The sequence below is a fragment of the Anomaloglossus baeobatrachus genome, chromosome 6 (assembly GCF_048569485.1).
Source record: "Anomaloglossus baeobatrachus isolate aAnoBae1 chromosome 6, aAnoBae1.hap1, whole genome shotgun sequence".
NCBI lineage: Eukaryota > Metazoa > Chordata > Amphibia > Anura > Aromobatidae > Anomaloglossus > Anomaloglossus baeobatrachus.
The window spans coordinates 96590522-96605781 of NC_134358.1; the positions used below are offsets into that span (position 1 = coordinate 96590522).

The 15260-nt window shown below is 47.0% G+C and overlaps 1 protein-coding gene across 1 annotated transcript in view; it reads right to left on the minus strand.

Annotated features, from left to right (window-relative positions):
• E2F5 (E2F transcription factor 5) overlaps positions 1-363 on the minus strand; it is a 70117-nt gene extending 69754 nt beyond the window's left edge. The window contains exon 1 of the mRNA XM_075353125.1: positions 114-363. Coding sequence (XP_075209240.1) covers positions 114-227 — 114 coding nt within the window. The 5' untranslated portion in view covers positions 228-363. The remainder of the gene's footprint in view (positions 1-113) is intronic.
• Positions 364-15260: the final 14897 nt, after the last annotated feature.

The window sequence follows — 15260 nt, forward strand, 5'->3', positions numbered from 1 at the left end:
GAAGCCGCTGCAGAGACGCACGGTGTGAACGAGCCCTGTGTGCGCGGGCGCTTCCGGTGCAGATAGTGCGGCGCTCTCCGCGGGGGGCCTCTGTCCCGGTGCCGCTCACTCACCACCTTCAGGTCCAGCACTCCGTCCTTCGCTTCCTGCAGGAGTGACACGAACTTGCTGGTGAGGAGCCCCAGACTCTTCTCGTGTCTGCTGGACACCCCGGCCGGCTCCGCCATGTCTGCGGCCGTGACTCCGGTGGCCGTGATGCTGGGGGCAGGCCTGTGCAGCCCGCCCGCCCCCCTTCTACCGGGCAACACCGGGGACTCTACACGCGACACGCGGAGCACCACGAGAGACGCGATTACACGGGAAGTGACGTCTGAGCGCAGCGTTACCCTGGAGACAGAAACCTGCACAGTGACATATTTCGGAGGCTCACATGCGGCCATATTGGATGAGGGCAGGCGCCCTGGAACATGGCGAAATTCACTACTGAAGGGATAATTGCACCCGCCTTATTGTCCAAGCCGTATTGTCTCTCGGAAACTGGAGAATTAATGTATTAAAAGCAGAAAAGCCCTTAATGATTCTTTTTAGTAACTGTATAGTTTCCCAATTCCAATATGGAGTCCGCTGTACTCAGCAACTTGTGCTTTATGGTGATGACGTCAGGCAGGCTCCACCAATCAGAGCCAGGCGGCCAGTGAGGAAGCGGTCAGCTATTGGCTGGAGGGGAAAACAACAAAGAAGCACGTGCGGTGCAGCACGAGGAGGTCACCGGGAAATATACAGAGCGGGCGGTGCAGAGGGAAGGTGACCGGGATATTTCCCGTCAGCACGGTCCTATGAGGGCTAATGCAGGACCACTCATGGTCCTGCATGACACCATTCATTTTACCATATAATGTGCAAAAAAAAAATGTGAAAAATTCCTAAAGAGGCAAAATTGTGAAAAACCTGCAATCCCATTATTTTATTTATTACTTTAGGGGAGGTGCGGCAACCGAAATGACAATTTGGGCATTTTAATATTTTTGTAATTGTCCCAAGATCGTTAAGGATGGAGGGCGGGGACACATACATCCCCGTAAGGGAATGTGCCATCAAATACATTATTAATTTACTCAGTTGTTGAATTAATAAAGTATTCCTGTTTTTATTTTTTTAAATATGAACTTTTTTTATTGTAAAAAATCCAAAAGATAATTGAAAAAGTTTTGTCATTTACCACTTTTAAACACTAGGGGGAGCAGCTGCTGAAATTTGCCATGAAAGCCTAGTGTGCCGCATTACGACTGCAGTAAGGCTAATTTCACACATCAGTTTTTTCCAATCAGGCACAATCCGGTTTGTGCCTGATGCAACGGATCCATCTCAGATTGTGTAAAAACTGAGGCGACGGATCCAGTAAGAAAACGGATCAGTTTTTTTTTTTATGCTGAGAGAGAGACCCCATCATCACCGCATAAACTCCGTCACTACCGCGCGCATCATCACCGCACACGCAGGCACTACCGCGCGCATAATCACTGCACAAACTCCGGCACTACCGCGCGCATCTTCACCGTACACGCAGGCACTACCGCATGCATCGTCACCGCACAAACTCCGGCACTACCGCGCGCATCATCACCGCACAAACTCTGGCACTACTGCAAGCATCATCACCGCACACGCAGTCACTACCGCACGCATCATCACTGCACACACCCTGGCACTACCGCACGCATCATCACTGCACACGCAGGCACTACCGCGCGCATCATCGCACAAACTCCGGCACTACCGCACGCATCATCACCGCACAAACTCTGGCACTACCGCACGCATCATCACCGCACACGCAGGCACTACCGCACACATCATCACCGCACAAACTCTGGCACTACTGCAAGCATCATCACCGCACACGCAGTCACTACCGCACGCATCATCACCGCACACACCCTGGCACTACCGCACGCATCATCACTGCACACGCAGGCACTACCGCGCGCATCATCGCACAAACTCCGGCACTACCGCACGCATCATCACCGCACAAACTCTGGCACTACCGCACGCATCATCACCGCACAAACTCCGGCACTACCACACGCATCATCACCGCACACGCAGACACTACCGCACGCATCATCACCGCACACGCAGGCACTACCGCACGCATCATCACCGCACAAACTCCGGCACTACCGCACGCATCATCACCGCACACGCAGGCACTACCGCACGCATCATCACTGCACAAACTCTGGCACTACCGCACGCATCATCACCGCACATGCAGGCACTACCGCACGCATCATCACCGCACAAACTCTGGCACTACTGCACGCATCCTCACCGTACACGCAGGCACTACCGCACGCATCATCACCGCACACACCCTGGCACTACCGCATGCATCATCACCGCACACACAGGCACTACCGCACGCATCATAACCGCACACACCCCGGCTCTACCACACGCATCATTACCGCACACGCAGGCACTACCGCACGCATCATCACCGCACACGCAGGCACTACCGCACGCATCATCACCGCACACACCCCGGCACTATCACATGCATCATCACCGCACACGCCCTGCCACTACCGCACGCATCATCACCACACACGCCCTGGCACTACCGCACACATCATCACCGCACACACCCCGGCACTACCGCACGCATCATCACCGCACACACCCCGGAACTACCTCAGTGACATCACCCCTAACAGCGCAATTCACTTCAGTTGCTGCGTGGAGCTGATAGAGAGCGGCGGTGTTCTACTGCCGCTCCTGTCAGCTTCATGTAGCAGAGCTGAAAGCGTTGTGGGACCTCTGTGGATTACGTCGGACCTGGAGGGGTATTTGGGGATTTTAATAAAATGGTGAAAGAGGGTGTTTTTTTGTCTTTTATTCCAAATAAAGTATTTTTTTGTGTGTGTCTGTGTTTATTTACTTTCACTTACAGGTTAATCATTGGGGGTGTCTCATAGACGCCTGCCATGATTAACCCCTTATTACCCCGATTGCCACCGCACCAGGGCAATTCGGGATGAGCCGGGTAGAGTCCCGGGACTGTCGCATCTAATGGATGCGGCAATTCTGGGCGGCTGCTGGCTGATATTTTTAGGCTGGGGGGCTCCCCATAACGTGGAGCTCCCTATCCTGAGAATACCAGCCTTCAGCCGTGTAGCTTTATCTTGGCTGGTATAATTGGTGGGGAACTGCATGTGGGTTTTTTTTTTAATTATTTATTTTACTGCAAGATATAGACCCGCCCACCAGTGGCTGTGATTGGTTGCAGTGAGATAGCTGTCACTCAGTGTGGGGGCGTGTCTGACTGCAACCAATCATAGGCGCCGGTGGGCGGGGGAAGCAGTGAATACGAGATTGAAGAATGGGCGACCGGCATTTTCAAATCAGGAGAAGCCACCAGAGCAGTGTGACAGCCGTGCAGTGCCACGCCGGTGATCGGTGACTGGGTGAGAGTCAGTGATTGAGTGAGTGAGAGAGTTTGAGAGAGAGTGATTGATTTTCTGACAAGCAATAAATTTATATCACTTCTGGGCATTCTCAGAAGTAAAAACCGGATCCGGTACATGCTTCCAGCGTTTGAGGCATGCCACCGTATCCGGCGCGCATAGACTTTCATTATGCACCATGCCGCACAGCGCCGCACCCGGCGCTATGCAGTTTTTTGCCGCTGGCAAAAAACGTTCCTCTGTGCAGCCGCCGGAGTGACGATTTTTGCCGCATCTGGCAAAAAAAGGATCAAACGCAAGTACATGCGGCACAAACCAGCGCTAATAAAAGTGTATGAGGAAAAAACGCACCCGGCGGCAAAAAGAACGGATGCGTTTTTCCCGCAAAGCGCCGGATTGTGCCGCACAGCAAAAACCTGATGTGTGAACATACCCTAAGGCTGCTTTGACACAACCGGTTTTTGCAGTGTGGCTCAATCCGGCTCAAAAACCTAAGCAACGGATGCGGCGGAAAAACCGGATCCGTTGCATACGCTTTTCCATGCGGCCCGTCCGTTTTTTGACGGATGCGGCTTGATACTGAGCATGCGCAGTGCAAAAAACCGCATCCGGTGGCCGGATGCGTTTTTTGCTGCAGGACACCGCATCCGGCGTCCATAGGCTTGTAATGTAAATCGCACCGGCGCGATGCGGTTTTTTTTTGTCGCACAAAAAAACGTGCCAGGCAACGTTCCATCCGGCCACTGCATGGGCTAAATATGCCGCATCCGGCAAAAACCGGATGCAACGCAAGGCCATGCGGCACAATACGGCGCTAATGCAAGTCTATGCAGAAAAAACGCAACCGGCGGCAAAAAAAAAAAAAAAAAAAGGGTTGAGTTTCTTCTGCAAAGCGCCGTATTGTGCCACTCAGCAAAAACCGGATGTGTGAAAGCAGCCTAAGGCTGCTTTCACACTACGTTTTTTTAACATGCGTTCTGAATGTTTTTTTAATGCAAAAATGGATCCAGTGCAAATGCGTTTTAATTTCAATGCATTTGCAATGGATTCGCGTCAACATGTGTTTGCGTGCGGTTTAGTCAGGATCCAGCGACTTGCAGTTTTTTTACATTTTTCAAAAACGCGTTTTTGAGCTGCATCCAAATACTGCAAATTGCTGGATCCTGACTATACTGCATGCAAACGCATGTGAACGGTGGTATGCTGATAAACAGGATTCTGTTTGTCCAGAAACCAGCCTGGCGTGATCACAGTCTCTCTCTCCCATCTCTCCTCTTTTCTCCCTCCCCTCTCTCCTCTCTTTGACTCTCTCCTCTTTTCTCACTCTCCTCTCTCTTCTCTCCTCTCTCTCTCCTGCTCTCCTCCTCTCTTCTGCTCTCCTCCTCTCTACTGCTCTCCTCCTCTCTTCTCTTTCCTTCTCTCTGCTCTCCTCCTCTCTGCTCTCCTCTCCTCTCCCTCTCTCCTCTCCTCCTCTCTGCTCTCCTCTCTTCCTCTCTGCTCTCTTCTCCTCCTCTCTGCCCTCTCCTCTCGTCTCCTCCCCTCACGCCTCTCTTCTCTCTCTCTCCGCTCTCTCCTCTTCTCCTCTCTCCCCTATTTTCCTCCCTCCTCTCTCCCCTATTTTCCTCTCTTTCCTCTTTTCCTCTCTCCTCTTTTCCTCTCTCTCTCCTCTTTTCCTCTCTCCTCTCTCCCCTATTTTCCTCGCTCTCCTCTTTTCCTCTCTCTCCTCTCTCCCCTCTTTTCCTCTCTCTCCCCTTTTCCTCTCTCTCCACTCTTTTCCTCTCTCTACTCTCTCCCTTTTCCTCTCTCCCCTCTTTTCCTCTCTCTCCTCTTTTCCTCTCTCTCCTATCTCCCCTCTTTTCCTCTATTATTATTATTATTTATTATTATAGCGCCATTTATTCCATGGCGCTTTACAAGTTAGAGAGGGTATATGTACAACAATCATTAACAGTACAAGACAGACTGGTATAGGAGGAGAGAGGACCCTGCCCGCGAGGGCTCACAGTCTACAGGAAATGGGTGATGGTACAATAGGTGAGGACAGAGCTGGTTGCACAGTGGTCTACTGGACTGAGGGCTCTATCTCCTCTTTTCCTCTCTCTCCTCTCTCCCCTCTTTTCCTCTCTCTCCTCTTTTCCTCTCTCCCCTCTTTTCCTCTCTCTCTTCTCTCCCCTCTTTTCCTCTCTCTCCTCTCTCCCCTCTTTTCCTCTCTCTCCTCTCTCCCATGTTTTCCTCTCTCTCCTCTTTTCCTCTCCCTCTTCTCTCCCCTCTTTTCCTCTCTCTCCTCTCTCCCCTCTTTTCCTCTCTCACCCCTCTTTTCCTTTTTTCCTCTCTGCTCTCTCCTCTCTTCTCTCTCCTCTCTTCTCCTCCCTTCTCTCTCCTCTCTTCTCTCTTCTATCTCCTCCTCTTTTCCTCTCTCTCTCCTCTCATTGCCTCTCTTCTCTCTCTCTCTCCTCTTTTCCTCTCTCCTCTCTTCTCTCTCATCTCCGCTCTCTTCTCTCTCCTCTCCTTTCTTCTCCTCTGCTCTCTCCTCCTCTTCTCTCTCTCTTCTCCTCTCTCTCTTGCCCCCAGATGCATCTGAATTTCCAGTCTGCCACATTCCGTTCCCCTCATTCCCGATCACATGACTCCAATGGCCGCCCATAAACTTCAAGTGTCAGGATCCTGTAAAATAACACTTGCGTTTGCATGCGTTCTTCTTTTCAAAAACAGGATCCGCTTTTGCAGCAAAAAAACGTTCATGACGCATGTTAAAAAAACGTAGTGTGATAAAAATGTGGGGGGGATGACTCTTGTGTGTGACGTCTCCTCTTCTTCACCTCTCGGCGTTTGTGTAAAGCAGGTGATCGATGCAACAGCGCAGACAATGAGGACTCAGTGGTAACTGAACCAACCATAGTTTTATTAACTTTATACAATTTAAGGGTTACAAAAGATAATGATATCACACAAGTAACAGTGGTAAATCAGAGCACTCACATATGATTAATCTAAAACACTGATATCCAGAATACAATCACAGTATTATTTACACAGTATATCGAACTCTAGTCCCTCTAGGAAGGAGACGTAAGTCTCACGCTATTCGTAAGGCTGTGTGCGCACTTTGCGTTTTTTCATGCTTTTCCGCAGCGTTTTGAGCTGCAGCGTTTTAATGCCAAAATGCATGCGTTTTGATTTTCAAGCAAAGTCTATGGGAATTTGAGATTTCTTGAGCGCAAAATGCTGTTAAAAACCCTGCGTTTTTGATGCAGAAATTTTGTCAAATTCTCTGCATTTAAAGAAGCAACATGTCAATTGTTTTTGCCATTTTGGCAGCGTTTTGCTAACATTAGAGTCAATGTGAACTTTCAAAACGCAACCTTAATCAAAATCCTAGCGTTTTACATGCTTTTTTGATGCAGAAAACATCCTTTTTTGACAAAATAAATGCATGCCTTTTTGACTTTATAATAAGGGCTGGGCATGATATGTCCCTTTACACACACACATAGTCCGACAATTAAATTATTGAAAAACCATAATTTAACATTATTTTATGCATAAATATTATAAAACAGTTTTAATTTTAATAAAATTAGCTATTTCGTGCATGATTTTAATCATATTTGTTATAATTTTTTCCTGTTTTTTTTTATAGTGTTTGAATGTTTAAACTTTATTTAGTAGTGTATTTGTATTCAAAACGCATCTGACTTTAAGCAATGAAAAAGCATGTAAATCGCGGTAAAAACAAGGCCAAAACGTGGTAAAAACGCAAGTGTATTTTTAACGTTTTTGTAGTCAAAACCAAATTTGACAAAGACAATTTCTGCCAGAGGATGCGTTTAGAACTGCAACTACCTCAGCACAAAGTGCGCACATAGCCTTAGGGCGGCTTTGCACGTTGCAACATCGCACGTGCGATGTCGGTGGGGTCAAATCGAAAGTGACGCACATCCGGCGTCACTTTCTACATCGTTGTGTGTAAATTCTAGATGATACGATTAACGAGCGCAAAAGCGTCTTTATCGTATCATCGTTGCAGGCTCCGACTTTTCCATAATTATGCTGCCGCGACAGGTACGATGCTGTTCCTCGTTCCTGCGGCAGCACACATCGCTGTGTGTGTTACGCCGCAGGAGCGAGGAACTTCTCCTTACCTGCCGCCGGCGGCTCTATGGAAGGAAGGAGGTGGGCGGGATGTTTACATCCTGCTCATCTCCACCCCTCCACTGCTATTGGCCGCCTGCCGTGTGACGTCGCTATGACGCCGCACGACCCGCCCCCTTTGGAAGGAGGCGGGTCGCCGGCCAGAGCGACGGTCGCAGGGCAGGTGAGTGCATGTGAAGCTGGTGTAGCGATAATTTTCGCTACGCCAGCTATCACAAGATATCGCTGCTGCGACGGGGGCGGGGACTATCGCGTGCGACATAACAGCATCTGCTTGCGATGTCTCAACGTGCAAAGCCCGCCTTACTGTTGCCTCCTTATCTAAACGACACTAAACAATGCACTGACCCTAGTTATGTCAGAGACGCTACTTGCTGGACCACAAGTCCAAGATGGGGGATAACTGCACACACTTTACCGGCTGTCCAACATCGTTCTCAGAAGCACAGCCTCAGTACCCACTCAATACCATATCTCTGCGCAAGAAGTAATGGCCCGGCTCTGGATCTTGACCAACGTAGTCTGTGGCTTGACCACGAAGTCGGGGCTCTGGACCTTGACCTATGTAGTCTGGTATTCCTCAGGTACGTTTTGTGGCACAGGCTTTTACTTGCTTTGATAATTGCTCATTTACCCAACTCAGGTCACAGTTTTCTATTGGCGCTGATCACGGGCTCCTATTGGTACTGGTCAGGGTCTTCTACTTAGCTTAGGTCACCGATCTTCCTCTCAGCTCAGGTCACCAATCTTCCTCTCAGGTCAGGGGTCACGGATGTAACTCTCAGGTCAGGTCATCGATCTAACTCTCAGGTCACGGATCTAACTCTCAGGTCACGCATCTAACTCTCAGCGCAGGTCACAGATCTTCCTCTCAGGTCACCCATCTTCCTCTCATCTCGGGTCACCCATCTTCCTCTCATCTCGGGTCACCCATCTTCCTCTCATCTCGGGTCACCCATTTTCCTCTCATCTCGGGTCACCCATTTTCCTCTCATCTCGGGTTACTCATCTTCCTCTCATCTTGGGTCACCCATCTTCCTCTCATCTTTGGTCACCCATCTTCCTCTCATCTCAGGTAACCTATCTTCCTCTCAGCTCAGGTCACCAATATAACGCTCAGCTCAGGTCTCAGATCTCTCAGCTCAGGCCACTGATCTAACACTCTGCTCAGGTTATGGATTTTCTCAGCTTAGGTCACAGATTTTCCTCTCAGCTTGGGTCATGGATCTTTATCCAAGTTAGGCCTTCTCTGGGATCTGACCACTCAAGGACCCTTTAGTGGCTTAGGGGCTGTAAGTCCACTTCACTGCCACATGACCTTCCTGGAACAGGATTCTGGTGCCAACTCCTCTCCTCTTGGCCCGGCCAAACTTTTATAATTTTGCAACTACAACACAACTGTTACGTGACCTGGCGTCATAAATTCTCCCCTCCAGGAAGCACACTCAACTCTCTTAGTTCCTGTCTGCTCTAATTATCTTCGGCCAGCAGATGGCAATGTTTCCTTGCAGACACTATGAGAGGTTAGCTGTATGTATTCTCTGCTTAGCTGAATGTCTTCTGGTTAACCGACTCCCTTACATTTGCAAAAGGATAAGGGAAGATGAAGCTTTGGATCACAGTGGAGGCAGATATATTTAGTTGGAGACTGCAAAGTGATATTGCGATGCGGCAGCATCACTGAGGACACCTGACTGTGCAGATTCTGTTGGTGCTGTTTGCAGTATTATGCTTTAGAGTTAGCTATGTAATATGTATCATGCAGGTTAGATACTCGGAGTGTATCGTGTGTTGGGGTTACATACGCCGAGTGTATGAGGCTTTAGGATTAGGTATGCGGAGTGTATCATGTGATGGGATTAGATATAGGAGCTGTATTGCGTGTGATGGGATTTGATACGCAGCTCTGCAGGCTGTATTACACATGACGGGATTAGGTACGCAACTCTGCTACTTCAGCATTCAAGCGCACCAATCACCAGAATTTTCATATATAACCTAAAGCCAGTGCTATACTCTACATACCTGTAGTGGTCAGCTTGGATATTTAGGTTTTGATACCCGAGACAGTAAAGTTTCTATAATCACCAGCTTCTTGAGTGACAGCAGCTGGGGATCAAATTAGAGAGTAATGTCTGCTCACTCGAAAAATTGGATGCTTGAAAAAAAAACCTCACCACGCGGCTGCACTCTTGTCCAGGACACAGGTTCCCTATAACCCTTTGAGGGCTGATTTGCGTTTTGGTAACACTGATGATACCAGCTCAGAACACTGAGGACTACAGTACTTTACATGTATGAATACAGCCCCTTTTGATGTCTCTTCCCTCTTCCTAAGCAATGTGGATCTCATGATATGCATACTCACACAGATATTGGAAACAAATAGGACATCTGTGCACACAATACCTCATGGGGGGATTTTCCTATATTTCACTGAAGTATAAGAAACAGGTCCAGATATAGGACTGGTGACCAATACATGTCCTTGTATATAACGGTGTTATGCAGGAAACACTTGTCAGTTCCTGTGAACGCAGGAGACCGTAAATATTACATGTGTCCTGTCCATACCTTTGCATCATATTCCTCTATTCAGAGCCCTCTACATCTTCCACAAGCTTCTAACTATGGAATCCACCTGAGTGCCATTTCTCTGATTTTATAAGACACTATGCACACAGACTCTCCAGATCAGCCCCTTAATAAAGGCCCAAAAAGGCCAAAACTGGACATCTGTATGATTCTTTTTTACATTTTTTTCTGCTTGAAAAATAAAAAGTGCACTTATATTGCAAATATCATTCTTTGGACTCCTATTATTTCACCCATGGTGTGCCGAAAATGATCTACCTTTATTTAGCAGCTGAGGATCAGATAATATCTGGGGGATATTCATATTTATCCCCTCCCCCTGTTAGAATTAGCATAAGGCTACATGCACACGCTGCGTTTTTTGCTGCTTTTTTGCTGCGTTTTTGGCTGCAGTTTTGTCAGAACTTTCTGACATTTCACTTCCCAGCAAAGTCTATGAGAAGTCAGATTTGCTGTGCGCACATTGCAGTTTATTTGTCAGCGTTTTATTTGTCAAAGGTTTGTGACAAAAAAAATGCAGCATGTTCATTCTTCCTGCGTTTTTGTCAACATTGTCACAAAAACGCAGCAAAAACGCATGTTGTGAAAAACGCACCAAAAATGCAGCAAAATCGCACCGAAAACGCAGCAAAAAAGCACCTACAATTACGAGCGTTTTTTTTTTACATTTCCAGGCTCTCTGACAAGGTGCAGTTTTGGCTGCATTTTGGCTGCAGTTTGTGAAAAAAGGATGCAGCGTGCGCATGTAGCCTAATGATTCACTTTTCACTTGCAGGACCTGTGTGAGGTCATACCCATGTGACTAGAAGGGGCGGGGCCTCAGCCAACAGAAAAATGTTGCTTTGTGGTATCAACTTTGTTGGTTGAGGCAACAACAGGGAGATTAATAATCGACCGCAAACAGCTGCTATGCCAAACAAATTCTTTTTTATTCAAACGTTCTTTTCATCGGTGCAGTTAAAATTGCGGGAGGTGGCTTGGATGCGAGTCCCTCCAAAGGACGACGGCCGTTTCGTCTGTGAGTCAGACTTCTACGGGTCCACGTCGGGGAATGGCCGCACACACCTTATAAAGGGGAGTGCATCCAGGCCACATCACCGCACGTTAAAAACAGAGGAATGCACACATGACAGTGATTAACATAAGTGCAGACAAAACATCCCATTTAAAACATGGTCATACAACCAATGTGACATACATTTCAAAAACAAACATGAAAACAGGGAAAAAAAGGAGAAAAAAAAAAAAAAAGAATTTGTTTGGCATAGCAGCTGTTTGCGGTCGATTATTCATCTCCCTGTTGTTGGATCTCCTAGCTGCTCACTACCGACCAGCACGCTGCGCCTGCAACCAGCGCTATATGGCAATCATCAGCACGTGAGCCACTGGACCTGGAGGTAATCTGAGGGCAGGCGGTGCAGGACTTGTTCACTTTTTGCTGCAGTATATTTGTTGGTTGAGGCCCCGCCCCTTCTGGTCACATGGGTATGACCTCACACAGGTCCTGCAAGTGAAAAGTAAATTGGGCTGCACTCGGATGACATCACAGTGCAGTTTTATATAGGCAGAGACAGGCAATGGAGAAAATGGAGAGTAATCTCTCCATCTTCTCTTCACCCGTGATCCCATTTCTCACATGTGAGAAAATCGGAGCTCAGTGAATGACACCTGGCTCACGCTGGCAGCAAAGATTGAGCAGAGTATCCTTAACATATTGCATCCGATGCTCTTCGCTCGTGTGACCCCAGCCCCAATAAAAGTGTGTGAATTTGGAGAAACAATTTTGTGTTAAATTTGAATGTGCACTTGTTATATTACTTGTGTTAAGGTATAAAGGGAACCGGCCTTGAGGTCCCGCGCACGCGCACTACAATACTTTGATCTGCCCTGCTCAGTGCAGATCAAAGTTCGCCTGCTCAGGACCTAAATGCCGACTAGTGTGCATGACATATGATGTGTCATTCACCCAGGCTTCAGAAGAAGGAGGACAAAGATGGCCGAAAGAGGAGGCGCCGGAGCCAGAGAACGGAGACACCCATCGGACTAGTCTGCACCGCACCGCCTGTTAGGTGAGAATTATAAAGTGATTTTTACATTCTACACAGCGGCCTGGGCCCTTATATACAGTATTCTGGAAACCTGTATACAGACGCCCACTGGTGGTGGCCACAGCTTATAAGTAGTTGTAGTTGCCAAATCTGGTGACAGGTTCCCTTTAACATTTTTCTTGGTTGATTGGTTTAGAGCAGAACTTTTGATTGCAACTGGATTAAGTATATTGAAAATTTGCCTAATTCCTCATTGTCTAGGGTTCATTTCTTATTTATTAAGATGAGAAAAACCCTTTAAAATAAGGAGACTGACTTTAAGAAGAAGGTCAGATAAGCATGACATGTCCCTATTTGGGAGTATTGATGTAAACAAATTTTGTTCCAAAAGTTCTGTCAACGGAAAAAGGATGCTAATCTGTTTGCATCAATACAGTGTTTGATTGAATGGCCTCTAGAAAGGACAGACAAGTCCCTGTGCCGCTCTTCTGAATACAATCCTCTCCTGCTGTTATTATTGTCAATTACAGGACTATCCTCACTCAATGACAAACTGACGCTTACTGCACTTTGTTCCAGATGATTAATTGTATAATCCATCTTTACAAATGAGTGACATTTCTAGATAAGCACAGCTATTTTAATGAAGACAAAGCCTAGGCGCATGGAACAGCTTTGAAGAAAACAATGTAGTTAGAGAAAAACAAAACAAGAGACATTCTTTTTAGGGAAAATGAGCTCCTTAACTCCTTGAAGACTGAGCCACCATGTACGTTCAGGGCTGTATTTGGCTTTCATGCTGCCCTAGGTACTTTAGGTGGTCATGCCCTTTAGGCTACTTTCACACATCAGTTTTTTTCCATCAGGCACAATCCGGAAAAAATCAGACAATCCCCATTGATTTGTATTAGTGCCGGATTGTGCCGGATGGCCTTGCGTTGCATCCGGCTTTTGCCGGATCCGTCGTAATTGACTAATGGGGAGGCCGGATGGAACGTCTCTTGTAACGTTTTTTGTCTCTGACAAAAAAACGCATCGCGCCGCATCCGGCGCGATACGGCGTGATTTAGAGTGGAAGCTTATGGACACCGGATCCGGCGTAATGCGGCAAAAAAGGGAATGCAGCTGCCGGATCTGTTTTTTTAAACTGAGCATGCTTTAACTTATTGTATGAAAACGGATCCAGCAAAAAACGGACGAAACGGATGCAAAAGCAGATGCGCCGGATCTGTTTTTTGACGGATCCGGTATACCGGATCCGTCAAAAAAAAAGGATCCGGTGCATCCGTTTTTGCATACTCTGCGCATACTCTGTTGCATCAGGCACACGTGCCTGATGCCAAAAAAATGATGTGTGAAAGTAGCCTTACTGACAAGTCAAACCATGTGTATGTGCAAGCAACATCTATTTGAGGCTCTGTAACATGCTTGAAAAACTGCTAATGAAATACTAAACGAATGAACATCTGCACTTGCTATGCATATCTTCAGTCTTTTGAGCTTCTTTTATCCACTTTACAAGACACTAAGTGGTTAAAATAGGTAATCTAACCATCTTTCAGGCTGCTACTGCTAGGAAGTTATTATTACTATTTACTAGCTGTACTACCCGGCTTCGCCCGGGTTAATAACTGTTGTTAGCAAAATAGAATGTATTAACAAAAATGTAATGTGCACACAAAAACCACAAAACAAATAGATAGAAATGTAATTATTAAAAGGCAAAAACTAAGCTAATAGAAGCATTTCACAACATATATTTCAACACCACAGATATTCCACACAGATTTAAATAAATTGGCCAAGTAATGTGCTCCATCTGTCTCTTTCCAGGTCTGTCTCTTTCCCCATCTGTCTCTTTCCTCATCTGCCTGTCTCTTTTTTTGTCTGTCTCTATCTCTGTTTCTTTCCCCATCTGTCTATTTCTAGGTCTGTCTCTTTCCCAGTCTGTCTCCCCGTCTCTTTGTCTGTGTCTTTTCCTGTCTCCTTCCCTGTCTGTCTCTTTCCTTGTCTGTCTCTAGCAAGGTCTGTGTTTTTCCCTATCTATCTTCGTCTGTCTCTCTGGCTGTCTCCTCCTTCCCTGTCTCTGTCCCTGTCTGCAGGTCTGTCTGTCTCTTCCCCCATGTGTCTCTTTCCCCATCTGTCTCTTTCCAGATCTGCCTCTTCCCAGTCACACATGGCTCCTCTATCTTCCCCTGTCAGTCTGAGGCCTTGAAGGAGACGGTCCTTGTCTCTGAAACGCGTTGGATTGACTAAAATAAAAAAGAGATTTTCATCTTACTGATATCAGTGATCCTTTAGCGCGGCATTAAACCCGTTTTTCCTATATAATATTTTTCTACTCTTTCCAGGTTTGTCTTTTTCCAGGTCTGTCTCTTTCCAGGTCTGTCTTTGTCTGTCTCTTTCACCGTCTGTCTCTCTGTCTTTTTCACAGTTTGTCTGTCTGTCTCTTTCCCTGTCTGTCTCTATCTCTCTTTCCCCGTCTGTCTCTATCAAGGTCTATGTCTTTCCCCATCTATCTTTGTCTCTCTGGTTGTCTCCTCCTTCCCTGTCTGCCTGTCTCTGTCTGCATGTCTGTCTGTCTCTTTCCCCATCTGTCTCTTTCCAGGTCTGTCTCTTTCCAGGTCTGTCCCTGTCTGTCTCTTTCACTGTTTGTATCTGTCTGTCTCTGTCTGTCTCTCTGTCTGTCTCTCTCTATCCGTCTCCCCACCGACATCTTATTACCTCACATATAAGCTTCTTATACTATGAATGTCTTTTGTTCCTATAGCAACCAATCACAGCTCCTACTAATAACCTGTAGTTCCAGGCTCCATTTACTTTAATGGAGCCATGTTTTCTGGAGAGTAACTGCAAAGCGTGGGGTTAAATTTTCCTGTCAAAACATAGTCTACGACATTCCGTGGGTCACATGAGGTGTCTGTGCAAAATTTCGTGATTGTAAATGCGACGGTGCGGATACACTTTTCGTTTCACTTTTTCCCCATTATGTAGA